Consider the following 19,529-nt stretch of genomic DNA (forward strand, 5'->3'; position numbering starts at 1 on the left):
GTGATGAATTTCACAGCGGTCTTTGTTTATTCAAAATGAAAGTCAACAACAAACGCGTTTCGGCATCAGCCTTCGTCAGTGTCAATGACACTAAGCACATGATGTCATTTTAAACCTCCCTCATAGTGGCAGACATAGGTGAAGGACAAACCCTGGATCTAATATGGGCGCCATCTTGTAATGGATAAGATGTGCACATTAACACATACAATTACCCTTCCAAAGTGATCAAACCGTGTATCGGTTAGAAAAACAAGTGGTAAATGCCATAAAGTAATAATTATACAAATGATATAATGTGACAACATCTAGCCTTGGATCTGCATAAGTCCTTTCATTATTGGTCTGTTGTTATACGAATGAGGCTTATATCGGCATGAAAATCAAAGAGCAAATACACTAATAAACATATACATATATACATATATACATTCACACCTAGAGGGTTGCACAGAAAAATATATTTATACACATGATAGCTTACCTAACTCATATGTCTTGGCTTCATGTTATTTCAAGGTTTTAGAGAATATATACATATATACAAGTTAATGAATAGGCTGGACAAACTAATAGTGAAAATTAAAAATTTCAAAAATAATTTTTTTCATTTTTTCATATTCTCATATATTCGTTTTCTAGAATCATGGATCATAAGCACTCCTATTCTGAGATCGTACTACAGAATTTTTTTCTAACAATGACTACAGAACAGATATATCAGCTAGAAGCTAATATCTTCCCTAGGCGGATCATTTTCCTAGGTGAACGGCCATCTCCTCCCCACTGTTGAGGCCTCCCGGATGTTTGGTCTCTAAATCGATGATATATCTCGATTATAATCTTCGGAGTCGTCTTAACCTATCTCCGCCCCTGATGTTATTAGGTACGTAATCCAGCCCAAAGTATGTTAGTTTGCTGCGATCCTTATTATGAAGCTCAGAGAAATGGCGTGCTACTGGGTAGGAAGGATCAACCTTATCAATGGCCCTGAGATGCTCTAGCACCCTCAATTTTAATTGGTTGATGGTACTTCCGATGTAGCGGAGGCCACATGGGCATACCAAGCAATAAACCGCATAGACAGTACTGCAGGTCAAGAATTTCTGTATAGCCATGGATCTACCTGTCATCTGATTTTCATATCGAAGGACTCTTTTACTTGCTGCACAAGCTTTACAGTGGCCACAAGGGTAGAACCCACTCATGTCCTTCAGTGTGTTTGGTTTATTGATGGGTTTGTTGAAATGGCTATGTGTCAACATATCCCCCAGCGATCTGCACTTACTGAAGGTTACTAGAGGATAGAGAGGCAAATCTTCCCTCAGTATACTGTCTGTACGTAGGATGTGCCAGTTTTTTCTCATCATGGCCTTAAGGTGGTTGGCTCTAGAGGAGTAAGGTGTTATCATCCTGAATTTACTATCCTCTGTGTTGGTGGTCTTAGTCTGCAAATCATTTTCTGTTTGTTTCTTTTTCAGCAATTCAATCCTAGGGATATTTCTGACTCTCTTAAGTGTACTCTGTAGTAGGGAATCATCATAGCCATAGTCTGAAATGTTTCAGACATTCGTGGGCTGCTTTCTCAAACTCACGTTCTTGTGTGCTGTTTCTACGGAGTCTGAGAAGTTCCCCATAAGGGATGCTTCTGATAAGCTTGGGAGGGTGACTGCTTTTAGCAAATAGAATGGAGTTCCCTGCCGTTTCTTTTCTGTACAGGGAAGTATGTACCAGGCCCTCATCAATGTACACCCTCAGGTCCAGATAGTCGACTGCCACTCGGCTAATTGTTCCCGAGAGGTGCAGATTGTAGCAGTTGTTATTCAAATCTTCAATGTACATTTCTGCACTTGCAGTCGTACCCTGCCACATGATAAAAAGATCGTCTATGTACCGGTACCAATGTACCACCCTGCCATGCTCTTGTCCCTTCTTCCAGCTCCTGGGCACCTGCTCCTCCCACCAGCCAACTAACAAGTTCGCCTAGCTGGGAGCAAAGCAGGTGCCCATCGCCCTACCAGAGATTTGCCTGTACAGTTGTTCACCGAATAGAAATATGTTGTTATTTAAGCAGAATTGTACAAACTCGAGAATCATAATGTTATGCTGTGTGAAGCGCAATTGTCGCTTTTCCAAAAAATGTCTGACAGCATTCAGGCCATGTTGGTGGTCAATGTTAGTGTAGAGACTGGTGATATCCATCACCATAAGTAGATAGTCGGATTCCCAGCTCATACCTTCAATTATGTTCAAAAAGTATTTTGTATCCTGGATATAAGAATCCAGGATAGTAACAAGGGGGAAAAGAACAGAGTCCACGAACTTGGACATGTTTTCAGTTAGTCCATAAATAGACGCAACAATAGGGCGTCCAGGTGGTGATATAGAGTTCTTGTGGAGCTTAGGAAGATGGTAGAACGTCGGAATCATGGGGCTATTGCTCGGTTGAAATAAATGTTCGTCCTTCCCCAGCATTTGTAGATTATACCATTTCCGAATCAAATCATCATAATTAACGATGCTCTCTATATATATATGTTCAAAATCTCCCCAGGCACGATATACCCGCAGAGAAGAAAGACACTCGCACACCAGGGTCCTTGAATCAAAAGTGTTGTTATTGGCGACGAGGTTCGCTCGCAACGCGTCTCCAATAATAACACTTTTGATTCATGGACCCTGGTGTGCGAGTGTCTTTCTTCTCTGTGGGTATATCGTGCCTGGGGAGATTTCGAACATTAATTTACCGGGTCCCGACACCCGGAACTCGCACCAACCCTGTCTGGAGTGGGGCTGGCAAGTCGGGAAATTTTCTTTAAATACATATATATATATAATACATATATATATATATATATATATATATATATATATATATATATATATATATATATATATATATATATATATATATTGAACGAAGACTCCTGACCGCCAAGGGTAGCGGTTTCAACAGGCGTAGACCTCCACTCCAATGATGGGTGTTTTTACTCGATCTTAGCAAACACCAAAAAGCCACATCACAAGTTCCTGTGCCAGTAATCCATCTTTATTCCAGCAAAGTGAAAAGAGCGAGTGCCCTCCCTGGCGCGTTTCGCTCCGCAGGCGGAGCTTGATCACATGATATACATATACATCAACAACCTTTTGCAGAAGCAGTCCTTTCTCAACCCCTTTCCCTCAGATCACCATCACAACAGGCGCTTCCCTTATGGGGTGAGGGTATATATATATATATATTCGCCCATCAGCGGGTGATGCGAGATCCTCTTACCTGCTAAATTGGAATAAAGGGCGTTTCCACCCGTTCCCCTATTGTGGCCTCTTCACTCTTGTCGTTGCAGGAGGTGATGGATGTACATTACAGCGCGGGTTCCAGTACCGCGCAAGGAGGCCCCCGTCCCTTCAAGTTGGCTCTGACCTGCTGGTTGCTGCTTTGGTGGCGTTTGGAAGTACCCGGGGTACCAGGATTTCCCAGAGCCCACCTCCTGGTCTGGGTGAAATTGCAGCGGTTAAGGAGTCAATCGGCTTCACGCTGGGCAGAAATGCCCCCGCTTAACGGACACCAGATACACGGAGGGTGAGACGGTTGGGGACTGGAGGGGACGGCTTGTTCCACAGCAGCAGGGTGTAGAGTTTTTCTCATCAACACAGCGTTTTTCCATCCCCACGCAACATTCACCAGTTACAAGCACGAAAACTGCATTCTGGGACTGGTAGTCGCGGTACATTATGCAACACACCAGGGACATTTGTGATAGGTATTTGTGCCAGAGGGGGCGGAACAGTGCTCGACCAATCTGGTGGGGCGTGATATTATATCAGGGAAAATTTCCGCCACCTGAAGCATCCGTACCTGTGGCGCTGACGAAGGCTAATCCTAAACCGAAATGCATTCGCCCATCAGCGGGTGATGCGAGATCCTCTTACCTGCTAAATTGGAATAAAGGCTGTTTCCATCCGTTCCCCATCGTGGCCTCTTCACTCTCGTCATTGGAGGAGGTGATGGATGTACATTACAGAGCATGTTCCTCTACCGCGCAAGGAGGCCCCCGTCCCTTCAAGTTGGCTCTGACCTGCTGGTTGCTGCTTTGGTGGCGTTTCGAAGTACCCGGGGTACCAGGATTTGCCAGAGCCCACCTCCTGGTCTGGGTGAAATTGCAGCGGTGTAGGAGTCAATCGGCTTCACGCTGGGCAGAAATGCCCCCGCTTAACGGACACCAGATTCACGGAGGGTGAGATGGTTGGGGACTGGAGGGGACGGCTTGTTCCACGGCAGCAGGGTGTGGAGTTTTTCTCATCAACACAGCGTTTTTCCATCCACACGCAACATTTACCAGTTACAAGCACGAAAACTGCATTCTGGGACTGGTAGTTGCGGTACATTATACGACACACCAGGGACATTTGCGATAGGTATTTGTGCCAGAGGGGGGCGGAACAGTGCTGGACCGATCTGGTGGGGCGTGATATTATATCAGCATCCGTACCCATGGCGCTGACGAAGGCTAATCCTAAGCCGAAATGCATTCGCCCATCAGCGGGTGTTGCAAGATCCTCTTACCTGCTAAATTGGAATAAAGGCTGTTCCCACCCGTTCCCCTATTGTGGCCTCTTCACTCTCGTTGTTGGAGGAGGTGATGGGTGTACACATATATATATATATATATATATATATATATATATATATATATATATATATATATATATATATATATATATATATATATATATATATATATATATACCCTCACCCCATAAGAGAAGCACCTGTTGTGATGGTGATCTGAGGGAAAGGGGTCTAGAAAGGACTGCTTCTGCAAAAGGTTGTTGATGTTCCACCACTGCAGAGAGCGATAGGTGTGGTTCCCAGTCAACACTAGATCTTCCCAGTGACCCCAAGGTGAGACCATCGGTGCACTCTTGAAATGGGCAAATGTGTAACCTGGTGTGGGGGACTATGGATATGCAAAAGCCCATCATTTCCAGAAGGTATATCACTGTTCTGACTGTAACTTGCTGATCTGGCTAAAAAATAGGTTTGCAATGACTGCAAGGCCTGCACCCTTGTGGGACTGGGGTAGGCACTGCCCAGCACTGAGCTGAGGATGGCCCCTTGATAGAGCTGATTTTGGAGAACCTGAAGGTGGGACTTGGTGGTGCTGATGATGAACCCCGAGTCTAATAAGAGGTTAATGGTGGCCTGCGTATGTGCGAGGCACTGCTGGTGAGTTACACTCTTGATCAGCCAGTTGTTCCAGGTAAGAGAACATGTGGTTGACCTTGTGCCGCTGGTGTGTGGCTACCAATGCTAAAAACTCTGGAGGTGGTGGTTACCCCGAATGGCAACACCTTGAATTGATAATGTTTACCACTTACCACAAACCAGAGGTAGCGCTGGTGAACTGGATGAATTGGGATATGAATACAGGCATCTTTGAGGTCAAGGACAGTCATGAAATCACCTTATTGTAAAAGAGGAAGGACATCCTATGGACTAACCATGTGGAAATGTTCGGACAGGATGTTCTCGTTCAGGTGCTTGGGGTCTAGGATAACCCTGAGGGCCACATCCTTGGGAATGAGAAAGTAGAAGGAATACCCTCCTGTACTTGTAGGTGTGGTGGCACTGACCCTATGGTGCCCTTAAGTAGGAAGGCATCTATCTCTTCCCAAAGCAGGTGTTGGTGTTGTGGGGAGAGGATGTGTCTGCGGGTGGGATAAGGGTGTAAGAGAACTTCAAACAGTAATCATCGCGTATGATGTCTGCACCCACTGGTCGGAGGTGATCTTCAACCATGTGGGGAAGAACCCTTGTAGTCGACCCCCGACAGGTGTTGTGTGATCTGTTGGAATGAGGGGCAAGTGGCTGGGGCAGCTCACTTGGTGGAGCCCTCCCACACCTCTTCCCTTAGAATTGTTGCATCTGTAGGAACTTAAATAATAACCCCTTGTGGAGGGTTGTTGAGGCTGATGACATTGGTAATAGGTGGAGGCGTCTGGGGAAGTGGCCTTAGAGGAGCTCCAGTAGGCAGACCATTAAAAAGATCCCAGACTTGAGGGTGTTAGGAAGAGACCCAGGGCTTTGGCAATCTCCATTTCTTTTTTTGATCTTCTCCTGCACCTCATCAACCTGTGGCCAGAAGAGGTGTTCCCATCGAAGGGCAGGTTGAATAGATGCTGTTGAACATCTGGTTTGAAGCCAGAGACATGGGGCTAGATGTGTTTGTGGATGAGTACGCTCGAATTGATGCTGCGAACCGCAATGTATGCAGCATCAAAGGCACATCCTATGATGGTACTTGAGATGAGTTTGCCTTCAGAGCCTAACTCTTGGCCCTTTTTGCAATTTTCATCTGGGAGATGCTGGAGGAGCTCTTTCATTTCATTCCAGTGAGCTGTGCCATACCGAGAAAGTAAATCAATTGAATTAACAATGGGCCAGCGGTTGGTAGATTGCTCAGCGATGGGTTTGCCAGCCACATTCATCTTTTTACTTTCTTTGTCAGGCATCCCCAGTGCCCTGCACATTGGCCCTTTTGAGTGTAGTATGGCCCACCAATGAGTTGAGGAGGGAAGTTGACTTTTAATATAGACTGGGTCTCACCGAGAGGCCTTATATTTTTTTGTCCAGCCCCAGGGTGACCACCCGTGCTTTAACTGTCTCCTTTAAAATGTCTGGAGTTGGTTTGAGCTTCCCCTTCAACATTTGCAAGTATTGCATGGAACACTGGAAGGAAGAAAGGGTTTCCAGAAGGAAATTCTCCTCAATGGAATCCCTATGTGTATCCACTTTATGGAAAGAGGCCACCCTGCCTAGGACATCATGGTAGGAGGTGGTGTCATCTGGCAGGGAGGGATGGGGTTCAGCTTTCAATGAGTTGATTAACATCAAGCTTTCACTTGGACTTTCTCTTTCCCCAGTTCCTAGATGTGCACTTCCCACATTCATCTCTGGTTGGATCCAACATCTCCAGAGGTACCTCTATCTGCCTGTCTGTGCTACTTGCACAGGGATGGTGCACTGCTAGTCTTCATACCTGGACTCCTGGTTGTGAAATAAATTGTTGGTCTTTTGCTTCCACAGCAAGTTCCAGGCAGTTGCTCCCACCCCAAGCTTCACAAGAATACACCAGCATCTGTTCAGCCAGGTCTTCGTCGCTGCTGTAACACTCCGTGAAGAGCTCTAGGACAAAACAAAGCAGGAAAAGAAAAGAGAAGCATTGCATAGGTACAAAAGGGCAATATAATGCAGAGTCAAGAAAAAAGGACAATTCATTTTCACATCAGAAGATTGAGGTTCTCACCCTCTTGTACATTTTAAAGACTAGGAGGACGGTTGCATAACAAACACAGGCAAGGCATATCTGTAATTCTATTGCATACTTATCTGCCTTTAAAACAAATATGAACTGGGTACAGCCCGATCAACCTTTCAAAATCCTCGGCCTCCTATGTAGTAAGCTATGCTGTCAATCCCTTATCACTCTCCTGACTCTTCATAATACCCTGTCTCTTACTGTCACACATCAAATTGCTTCCAAAAAATGTTTAGTACTTTATTAATGTTCTTTATTAAAGTTAAATTTTCCCTCTTTTCAGTCTTTATATTTTGGTGTAGTGGTACATTACCAATACCAGAGACAAAGTAATGCAGAGGTTTTTCAAGCAGTAGGGCCTCTGTAAAACAAAATGGTGTGGTTGACCATCCCCCATCATATCCTGACTCCTGAAAAGTAGCACTGAGGTTGCAGAGGTGCACATGCATGCTGAGCCTGATCCAGAGGGCTGGTCTGTCTGTTTTGGAAATCCATTGGAACAGCAGGATATATTTTTCCAAGAAAAATGCAACAGCAGCTCATGTGCATGCCTCATCCAAGAAGTCTCAGACAAACACACTGTGGCTAGGCTTGTCAGAAGCTTTTGTGATGCTCACATCACTAAAAAGCTGTGCAGCCCTTTTCTAATTTTATGGCAACACCTAGTTTTGGCTAAGGGTATATGCCTTATTGAGAACATATATTACGAAAGCAGGATAAGCCTGTTTTGTGGCATATAAATGGATTTAGCAATATTGTAATGTGGCATTTGGATAGTGCTCACTACTTATATGTTGGGTAGTGAAGCATTTACCCACATGGATATCAAGCTATACAGTTTAGAGTGTGTGTGTTGGGAGGGTGTTTTGTTTTGTTTAGAGCCTATGTGGGAAGTGTTTCATGTCGAGCATGATGACCATCAAGGTGGGGTATCATGCTATGGGATTCAAAAATTGCTGATGTAATGAGTGAGGCTATGTGAGAGATTGACTTACAAATTGTAATTGTAATACAGACAAAACATCTAAGAAGTTATAATTGTTTTTATTAACTACACAATAAATGTATTCATTACTATAAGGAGCTACTTAGCATCAACCTGTCAAGATGCTCAGTGCAAGGGAGCAATCAGATAAGATCCGGTAATACATGTGGCAATGTGCAGCAAGTAGAGATGATGTTGAATGAGTAAGAGAATCCCCAGATGGACCCACATCACTCCCCACCTCCCAAAGCTGCACTGGCTCCTGATCCAGAGGAGATGTCAGTTCAAGATGTTGAGCCACACATACAAAGCCCTGAATAACAAAGGACCAGCATACATCCACACATGTATGATCTTCCACAAACCAACCAGACACCTAAGATCTGCCTCCCTCTTCCTTGCAGACTAGATCCGCTGAGGCAACAGCGAGGATGCTTGTCTTACACCTATTGGCCAAAGCTTGGAATAACCTTCCCCTGGCCCTCAGGGTTGTCTCATTGTTCTGGAAATTCAGGAAAGGGCTCACGATCTGGCTTTTGGAATGAACAAATCAGTACGAAGCAGCTGGCAACTCCAGTACCTTAAGACCCTCACGGGTTATTTACCGTGCTTTATAAATCCCGATTGATTGAAGTAAATGCCTGATTAATTGAAAGAATTCCAAAATGGCAAACACTGGAATTGGTGATATTATCAGTAGCCATGCCCTTTTATTTGTTTCTTTTTAAAGGCAAGGATGCTACCTAGTCCTGAAAAAATATACCCAATGCACAAGGAATAACGTGGAAGAGCAATTAAGGCTCACAACCTGGGCAGCTCAGATTCCACCTACTCCGGTTAGGCCAAAATAAGCCAACATTTTGAGAAGGGGTTCATGCCCCAAGCTTCTCTCAAGCTCCATAAATCTCCCACAAGCGGTTGTATACCATTCAGGGGAGCCTAAGTCAGGTAGTGGCTCAGACACTAGCCAGGCTGGCAACCATCGCATGCAAATGAGAGAGAAAGTACTTGGTAGGTTGCTGCCCTGAAAGCAGAATGGGAGATTAGCCTGCTCAAGTTACTCTTCTGTCCTGACTTCTCCATGCAAGCCTAATACTTTTCTTCGATCCCAGAGACCCTTACTTTTCTCATTTAAATGCATCCTCCTGATCTTCTAGAATTTCCTCCCAAACAACTTCCTATTTCATTATTAGTAGTGAATGATTAGGGTGGAGGAAAACAGTTATTTGAAACATGAGGCTGGGCAGGGGTCTGTTGGAGCACTGGACACATATATTGTCGGCCAGTCTCAGAGCAACTCAGGCTCTGAGATAGCAGGCATACCTGGGTTTGTCAATTCTTGTTTTGTTTTGTCATGGTTTTTGTAAAACATTATTGTTGGGGCCTTTGCCACTATATATAAGAAATGGCTAAAAGCTAACCTTTTTTTAGATCGCACAATGCCTTGGCAGTCCCTGGCATGGATGGAAACTACTTTGTGTGTGAATGTTCTCCTTGTGAAAGAAAGAAAATGCTGTCATTCACAGTGAATGTAGCCAAAGCTGTGGTATAGTTCCCAAGTTTCCCAGGTCCATGTGTGATGTGCTGCTTCAGTCCAGTTTTTTTTCCTTTGAGTTTGGGGATCTGTAATCTGTTTTATTATGGAATAAAGATTACTACAAATCCCAGAATTCACAGAAAAAACATTTACTGGTGCAGCGCAGCACAGCATGCTTGGACCTGTGAAACGTGGCTGGGCAGCTGTGGTGGCTGACTGCCTCCTGCTGTACTGCGTGGAAAAAAATGAGAATGGCTCAAAAACAAACTAATGGATGAAGAGTGCTGGCTAACAGGCCCTAAAAGAAGGTTAAAAGCAGATATATTGTATATATAATTTTAGTAAAAACAAAAGGTTTTGTCTACTGCCAGACCTAAAAAGGATGTAAAAAGATTGCGTAGGAGAGTTTGCAAAAGGTTTTATTCACAGCAGACTATGCTGAATGCAATTTCTTCTATTGCTTGCAGTTGAATTGTTTCAGCTCTGAGGGTTCTTCTCTGAGCAGCTTGTGCTGGGATGGAAACATTCCCTGCATGGTTTTACAGATGTGCACCACTGCTTGATTAAACTTAACTGTAGTTTTCATTGGTTCTTCATTTTTTGTGCCTAGTATGCATGACAATCATGCGTGCATGCATGCTGAGGCCTACTCTGTGGGAAAGTTGCTGAGACCTAGAGCGTGCCTCTATGGTCTGGAGCGGTGCATCAAGCGTGCCTTGCAGGTACACAAGATTAGGGCCCATGTTCTAGAAAATAATCATGGAATGATGGTGGCAGCATATGTTTTTTTTAATTTGTAGTGCAGGATAGGCATTTTTCTTGTTCTTAAATATTGAGATGCCCACTGGCCCCACTTAAGTAACTTTCTGCTATCAAGATATGCTTGGACCTTGATCTGACATCCGAGTGAGTGAGTGGTGTGAGTATGTAGAGTGACTTGTAGTGAGAATCTATGTTAAATGCAAATCTGTGACTGTGAGGGCAGTGGAATCTTTATTGGATCTGTCTGGTACATCATGACATAAGGTGGAGGAGGAAGGCCATAAAGGATATGGGTGGCATTCCTGAGCTTTGGGTTTAGTATCAGATAGTAAGTTATGGGAAGATGGACATTGAGATGTTTTTGCTATGCAGCAGTGCCCATTTTAGTAGTGATCTGCTGACTGTCTCTTTCTGAGCACTACTATTTGGTTTGATGGAAGGTTGGGGGAGGTGGAGATAAACATGTGCCTCTTTTTCGTGTTTTAGAACCCTGTACCTATAGGCATACTTCTTTGTATGCTATTTCATTTTGATATAACAAAGAATTCCACTTTTATATAAGGTAAGCAGAACCATGTGGAGCCTATTTTGTGTGATAGGAAAGCATTCATTACTACATCTGTGCTGCACCAGTTGTCGAACAGCAATGAGCTGCTTTATATAGTGAGTAGGGTTTGTTTTGTATTAGATGCACTTTGCTTAGACACATTTTGTGTGCTAGGCACTATGAGCCTTTCTCTGTGTTGAGTAGAGGAGAAAAATTCGGTATAATTTTGCACCTATTTTTATACTTTGTGCCCATTATGGCACAAACATGGCTCACTCATGACTTTTGCGCATGCAATTTCCTCCAGGTCATATCCGGAGCAAACTGTGCATGTTTAACAAACCTACGGTGGCCCCCAACATTGTGTTTTTGGGTGCTGAAGGTGGGCATACAATAGAAATTGCCCCAGGGAATGGGCTCTCGAGAGCCACACCAGGCTCCGGAAGGGGGGTGGGGGCAGTGTGCTTCCCTCTTTTTAAACAATGAAGGACCTAGGTGATGGGGTCCCCAGGGGTTGGGGAGGGGAGCCACAGACCCCCCTTCCTCTTGAAATATAAAAAGGCATCAGGTCCCCCGGGGTCAATACTGGCTTGCGGAAGGGGGTTACATGTCCCCACACCTTTAAATATATGTTTTAGCCCTGAGGAATGGGATCGTCAGGGCCACCATTGGCTAGGTGAGAGCTCCCCCTCCCATAACATTTTTAAAAAGTCCCAGGGTATAGAGCCCCAGAGGCCCTTAGTGGCTTGGCTGATGGTTCCATGCTCCCTGCCCTTAATTAAATAAAATGGCCCTACGGGATTGGGTTCCAGGGGCCCTAAAGGCTCATGGGGGAGCGTACAACCCCGTGTCCAATATTTTAAACAAAAAAAAAGAATTGCCGGCTTCCACCATGCCTTGTGGTTGACCAGTGGGGGTGCTGGCTGCCTGCAGCCAGTAGGACACAGGAACTGACCATAGGCCAGGTCCTGCGGCCAATCACCCTCCATGCCCAGCCAAAGACCGTGCACAGCATGGGGTTGGCTTTATGTATGGTAATATAATATTACTTTGCTTAAAAAAGTCCTAGAGATTCACTGAAAAAAAAAACAAAGGTTAAAGTCACATTATACAGTGTAAAAAATATGGCATAATATTAACACATTGGGAGGGAGAAATTGCCTGAAGGAAACACAACCAAGTGATTATAAAAAACTATATTTCATTTAATAAGTGTATAAATGTTCATATTAAAAACAGTTAATAAAAAGGCATGAATATAAATCAATTATACAAAAAGCAAGATATACAGTAATCATATAATACATAAAAAGTACATATAAAAAGATTCTATAACAGTGGCAAACAATATTATTTGACGCGCGTTTTCGGCGTTATCGGGAACGCCTTCCTCAGGAGCCACAAATCGTATCTGAAAAACATAGTTAATTTATAATTAAATCAAAACACATATGTGACTATTTTATTCAGAAGTTGCATTTTGAATTACATTACAATATAACAACCAATAATGACAACAAAAAAATATATAATGCCTAAATGACAATAACTCCCTACTTGTATAGCTGAATGAATTTAGCTACACAAGGTACAGACTAGCATTCCTATATAATAGATAAGATTCACGAGTCAGATTTAGATTGTAGGTACTATGTTGAATTTTCTTTAGCATACATTGGTCTTTCATTCACGATGAGACTTTCTAGTTAGACTCACTATGAATATTCAAATATGGTGAAATTATTCGTTTTTACGGTGTTTGCCATTGTCAGATGGTATGCACCCTATATGTAACCCAGGCTCATTTTTGAGATTATCTTATCTGCAAGAATAGTCATGATCATTGAGATTATGGGATATAAATACGATCTCTCGGTCTGAATTTGCAAGATCGTCTGCCGCTATGAATTTTTTAACTTCTGTTATCCGCCTTCTGACAAAAGACTGCAATTAAGAGATCCGAAAATAATAAGTGCCTCCTACTATACACTGATTGGGTGTTACGTTTGTATAAGACATTTTTATTATCATGACTGTCGGATTATAAAATTCCTTTGGTGCGACTTTTTGTTTATCATCCGCCCCTTTAAACGAAGTTTGAGCTGTCCCCCTCTGACAATAGGCGTGCTCTCAGCACTTACACGTCACCCACTAGGCGTTCCCGCTTGTGACTCGGCCCGCGAACTTTAAAGTTAAAAGGATTCTCCTTTAATAGGCGGCACCCAAACAATTACGCGTCACACAGGGTAATACAAGCGGTCCATATATAAGGACACGAATGCCGGCACGCTAGGTTATACCCCTTTTCCAACGGCTGCGGGACGCCAGCAGCTATCCTCTGTGCGGCTCCCGCGGGTTGACACATTCGGACCAAGAACCTTTCTTCCGGTAAGATCTTTGTTTCCCTTTAGGCTTACGCCTTTTCGCCTGACAATACTAGATACCCACAAGTTATTTAGAACTCAGATGGGTTTGTTTTATCTACTTCTATTTTTAGAAGTGGAAACTCGGCGTGGCGATACACTCTCCTACGGCTTAAACATGACGGCAGGCACGAGCCGTTTTTCCTAAACACACCAAGAAATCGGCAGCAGCACGCTATTTGTGCCTCCGGTAAGGCAATGCGATTAGATTCAACATTGCTGTTAGTTTTGAGCACAGTCTAACTATCGCTTCGTGGTTTGAATTCCTTGGCCTTGACTTGTTCATGTTGTACTTTTCACTTTCTAGTATTGCTATGGACATTCCCTATTAACCTTCTGAAGTGGACACATAAAAGATTCCATTTCCCCGATGTCCTCCACTGTGGGTGTTAGAATGCAGAATATTAATTACTGATTTGTCTTACCGGTAAGGTTTCTTCTTGTATGACAAGCTTCCAGATTCTGTTATGTCCATAACACTGGGCCTTTTTAAATAAATACCCAAACATCATGTTACGGTACCATTGAAGATAAATCCCTCGTGTACTGGCAATTATCCAGTTCGTTGTGCTAATTGAATAGAATTAAGGCTTGATATCAAGAATAAGTTTATCTATCTCATCCCTTGTTAAGATTTCACTACATTCTCTTATTTTTTGAATCCCAGCGTTGACGATAATCCGTATGAAGGCCGGTCACTCGGAAATAAGGACATAGTTACGTTCGAACCGGAAGGTGTTTCTTCAATGTGAATAATTAGCGAGTATGTGCCATGGTAAGCATGAGCTAATAAATATGCTACACTTTGCAGTTAGTTAATTCTCCTATTTAGGAATCCCTTGGATAATAACTAAACTATGTCCTCATATCAGAAGATGCATGCATGCCCATCTAGTCTTCCCCCTTATTATCACGATCATCTAAAAGACCTGTTCTATATTGGCAAATATGGAAAATGTGCCTGACAAACGGAGAACCACCTTTTGCCATTCTTCCCCTTTTTAGATTATGAATTACTTCTGGAGTTACCTTTTTGACACTTTGCACCAATACTTTGGTAAACCACTACTGATAGTCCTTTCTTTCCTCTTTGTCTACTGTAATATCCTATTCCAGACTATAGCTTATGGACATTGATATAAAGAGAGAGACAAGCATTGTTTGTTCAACTTCCGCCCCCACCGTCGGTACCTTGGTAAGTGACTCCCTACATCTTTAGTTTAGGTCCTTTGACCATTTAGCCCCTATATTTATTTGATTGATTGGCTAAAATAGCCCCCCCCCTCACATGGACTCTTTTATCTAAGATCTTATCAGCTGGAATAGCAGTTGGAAGTGCTTTGTACCAAAATTACAGTTGTTAGCTAGATGAGCTTTTTGACAGATGATTTCTTACATACAGATCCATCTACTTATGTCAAATGTGTGAGTAATACCAAATCACTCATAAATGAATTATACATCTCCTTACATTTAGAGCTTATCCATTAGATTGGCTCCCTAAGAAGAGATTATCCCCAAGGTCTCACTATTGGCTGCTCTACAGGAACTATCTTTTCCCACAATTACTACTGCTCAAATATAGGAATGCTAGTCTGTACCTTGTGTAGCTACATTCATTCAGCTATACAAGTAGGGAGTTATTGTCATTTAGGCATTATATATTTTTTTGTTGTCATTATTGGTTGTTATATTGTAATGTAATTCAGAATGCAACTTCTGAATAAAATAGTCACATATGTGTTTTGATTTAATTATAAATTAACTATGTTTTTCAGATACGATTTGTGGCTCCTGAGGAAGGCGTTCCCGATAACGCCGAAACGCGCGTCGAATAATATTGTTTGCCACTGTTATAGAATCTTTTTATATGTACTTTTTATGTATCATATGATTACTGTATATCTTGCTTTTTGTATAATTGATTTATATTCATGCCTTTTTATTAACTGTTTTTAATATGAACATTTATATACTTATTAAATGAAATATAGTTTTTTTATAATCACTTGGTTGTGTTTCCTTTAGGCAATTTCTCCCTCCCAATGTGTTAATATTATGCCATATTTTTTACACTGTTTATTTCCCTGTACCACAAATTGATTTTCTTAACAGGGGGTCCTTGTTATTTACATTATTATAAAGTCACATTATAGTAAGGTGAAAATTTTTATGACAATGTAACGATGTAAACTAAAAAAAAAATACTGAATTTCAACTGCTATAGTAATCTCCAGTAACTAAAGCTTGTGCATCTGTGTGCATGTTTTTCTGAGCAAATGCATGAGTGTCAGAGTAGAGTACCTTTTGAGATCTTTCTATGAAAATATATTAATGTAAATTGGGATATTTCAAGGGACGGTTTCAAAAAGCCATTAAACTGTGCAATGAATGTAGTGCAAAAGCAAGGCATGGGCACATTTAAATGGAAATGACAAATCCCCCAGGGTTTTCCTACAACTGTGTGTATTTCCCAGTAATCAAAATGTGCATTCTGGGGCACCATCGACTACTCAAAGCAGGGGACCGTCCCATTCTAAAGCTGTCCAAATACATTGATGACTTCTGAAACTTTGTAAAAAATAATTTTGCTTGCTGAAAGGAGCCTTCCTTTTCCAGATTCTTTTGGCAAAAACATTATACGAAGGTCTGAAAGAGAAGACCGACCAACAGGGAAATTGGAATTCACAATAAGCATGGGCATTAAAAGGCCAGTCAGACTATGGTTCAGTCAGGACATTCGTCTGATATACTACCACAGAAGTATTCTCTTTTGACACCAGGTTTTGGAAGAATCTCAACAGTTCCTCATAATTCAGTAGCTCTCTGATGATTTCCCTGTAATACAATCATGACACTGTTAAGGATGTGAGGCTCCTTAGCTCACCAACTGCTCTGGTCTCATACTCATTGGCGATTTCCTCCGACTCCCCTGCGGCATTGATGTCATTCTTGACTTTGGCCAAGCTCTTCAGCAACTTGCTAGCTCCCAGAGCAGCCAGAGTGCATCCCCTTGTCTAGTGAGGAAAAGAAGACATATCAGAAGCACGAAAACGATATGCAACATGCAGAAACAAAACATGTCCTATAAAGGAATTAAATGGGCCGCATGGTAATGACTTCAGCAATGCATGTCAATGCAACTTAAACGAGCCTGCAGGCACTAGCTGATAGCAACAGGCATGAGATTACCTACCCTGCCCCAATTAATTCTGCTAAGAAGAAATGTATACACAAATCCTGAGGCTAAACCCTAAGACATTAATTGTCCACTCAGAGAACAATGCAGCATTTTTGTGAACTAAGAGGGATCCCATTCAGAAGTCACAGACCTGGTCCTACCTGGACATGCTGACACAAGTTTGCCATTGCACACTTGGATTTACTTTCTATGTAGATTGATATTTAGATTTAATTTACTTTTCATGTAGATTAGCAATTAGATTTAATTGGCAAAACTGTCATTTGCCAGTATGTCTCACTAGGAGGGCAGCCTCGCAGTGAGTCTGGAGTTTCTATGTTTAGAAGGTGTTTTCATACCCTGGGCACACCCCTTCCTATGACCAACTACAAATTCAGACGGGCAGCATATTCACGCTAGACTCGCCAGGACATGGACTTGGTCCTACCTGGACATGCCAACAACAGCCTCCATTTGTATACTTAGGACCATATTTACCAGAGAATGGCGAGACGCTGTAAGTCATCTTGTTGCACTGAGCTGCCTCATAAGAAAAGTGCAGGGTTGATTCGTGTTTACACATCCCTCTTTCCTCTGCTCTGGCGCACAATTGGTTGCCCTGCTCCAATGTAGGTACCCTTACACCATATTACAGGAAGAGACACTTTCCAGCACAAAACCAATCACTGATGGACAATCCCGGCCCTTGGAGGGAGTTCCGTGGGGCAGAGAGGCGGGGTGGGGGGTAGCAAACACTGGAATATAGATGATGGGAAGTAAGTAAACAATTACATTTAAAAAACTAATTTTGCATCGCGTTGCATCGCATTCTGCGATGCAGGGCGCGCAACGAAATTCGTTGTATTTATTTAATTCTTTACTTACCTCCGATCATCCATATTCCATTGTTTACTACCCCCACCCTGCCCCTACCTCCACCCTGCCTTTCCGCCACACGGAACTCTCTCCACGGGCCGCTACTGCTGATGGGATTTTCCTCCTCCTTCTATGTGTGCTGCAGAATGTAGCACACATAGAAAAAGCAAAAATAAGGAGAAATAAAGGCATTTCTCTTCGTTCCTTCACTTTACCGCCGCCAGCGGGGAGCCGTTAAAATATGACCCATTCCCAGGTGTGCAAAACCTTGTAAATCTGGTACTGCTTCAGAATTAATGGGTGTTGCGTAGGAACACCCACAGCAACACTCATGGAATGCCCCTTTCATGCAGAGTGATGCGTAAAAGGAGGCCATATTTATAAAGCCATGAAAAGCCATGCAGGGTGGCTTTGCGTGGGCTCATAAATATGGCTCATCATTGTGCGCCACCAAAGCGTCAAAAAAAGTGATGCTCCAGTGGCACAGAGGGCCTTGTAAATCCATCCCTTACTTTCTTTATGGAGCACAGGCTCCAGTGGAGGTGCCTGCCGCTGCTATTGCATCTTGGGCACCATCTTGGAAGAGCGCTTTCTGATGCAACACCTTTGAACCTTTTTATGATTTCTCATTTCACATATTTTATTTTATTCACTCTCATTTGCCAGTATCTCTCACTGGAAAAGGATCCTCCAGTGATTCAGGAGTTCATGGGCTGCAGTTATCACTGTCATCCCCCCAGCCCCACGTTCATTCCAATAGTCGCCTGCAAAGCAAGAAGGGGAGCGTGTCAGCATGCAGTGGGCATGCTTAAGGCACACCAGAGGCACGCCTCTCTGCATTCATCTGTGCCTGGACCTTACTCAGCACCCAGAACCCTGCTCCTCTGTCTCTAGCCCTCACTGGGCCCATCAGGTAATCATTGGATATGCTACATATAGTTAATATTACAGATCCACTACTCTCTCACTGCTCTACCTTTGTGCTAAACGTTTACTGGGCTTATACCTGTGATATCTGCAGCTTTCTGACCTTAAACCTCCCCTCCAGGTTTATCTCGCCCATCAACGGAGGGCAAGAAGATCCTACTACGCCGCCTTCGAGTTTGGCCCCCTCAATCTCTGCCTTTTTTTAATCAATGTAAGATCTTTATCGAAAAGTAAAATTGAAATACTCAAATTTATCAATCAACTTATACCAGACATACTCTCTCTCACATAGACTTTGTTCTGAAATTCTTCAGCACTTGATATTGTCCATGCAATTACTAATAACTATACTTTTATTCACTGTGATTGCCTTGACAAATTAGGCGGCGGTAAAGTCATAATTCATCTTAGATCTAAGTCCTGCAGTATTCCCAACTCTCACACCTCAAGATCTGAAAGGGATCAACTTCTCCCTTGAACTCAACTCTTCTACTTCTCTTAATGGGGTGCTTATTTTTAGGCCCCCTGGCTATCGCTACGATTACATACATTAACTCTCAGAATTTCTTGAACCTTATATACTTAACGATTCTGCTTGTATCAGGCAACTTCAGCTGCCATTTGGAAGACCTTAGGACTCTGACACGGCCAAACTATGTGAATCTTTGAAAGAGCTTGGTCTCACACAATTAGTTCAACACAGTACCCAAAGGGCTGATCACACCCTATATCCTATATACGCCATCTTAATTACAATCAAGACCCGCTTCCTCTAATCAGGACAGACCATACTACAATACCATTCTATACTGCAGCATCCTGCGTGGAGCGCTTCTTCTATACCAGTTAAGTCCCGGCCTGGGGCTTAAGTCACATAGGAAAACTTTTCATCTGAACTTAATCTAATTGATTATAATTCTAATACTGATACAGGAGTCAGGGTTATATTACCAACCTTGGCGATATAAGATT

General features: G+C 42.8%; 1 protein-coding gene across 1 annotated transcript in view; it reads right to left on the reverse strand.

Moving 5' to 3' along the window:
* TRPM8 (transient receptor potential cation channel subfamily M member 8) overlaps positions 1-19,529 on the reverse strand; it is a 336,947-nt gene that overhangs the window by 67,450 nt on the left and 249,968 nt on the right. The window contains exons 13-14 of the mRNA XM_086958714.1: positions 16,461-16,590; positions 7,041-7,186 (exon numbers count right to left, since the gene is read on the reverse strand). Of these exons, the coding sequence (XP_086814840.1) occupies positions 7,041-7,186; positions 16,461-16,590 (276 nt within the window). The remainder of the gene's footprint in view (positions 1-7,040; positions 7,187-16,460; positions 16,591-19,529) is intronic.

This window comes from Lissotriton vulgaris, chromosome 2_1, assembly GCF_964263255.1.
Source record: "Lissotriton vulgaris chromosome 2_1, aLisVul1.2, whole genome shotgun sequence".
Classification (NCBI taxonomy): Eukaryota; Metazoa; Chordata; class Amphibia; order Caudata; family Salamandridae; genus Lissotriton; species Lissotriton vulgaris.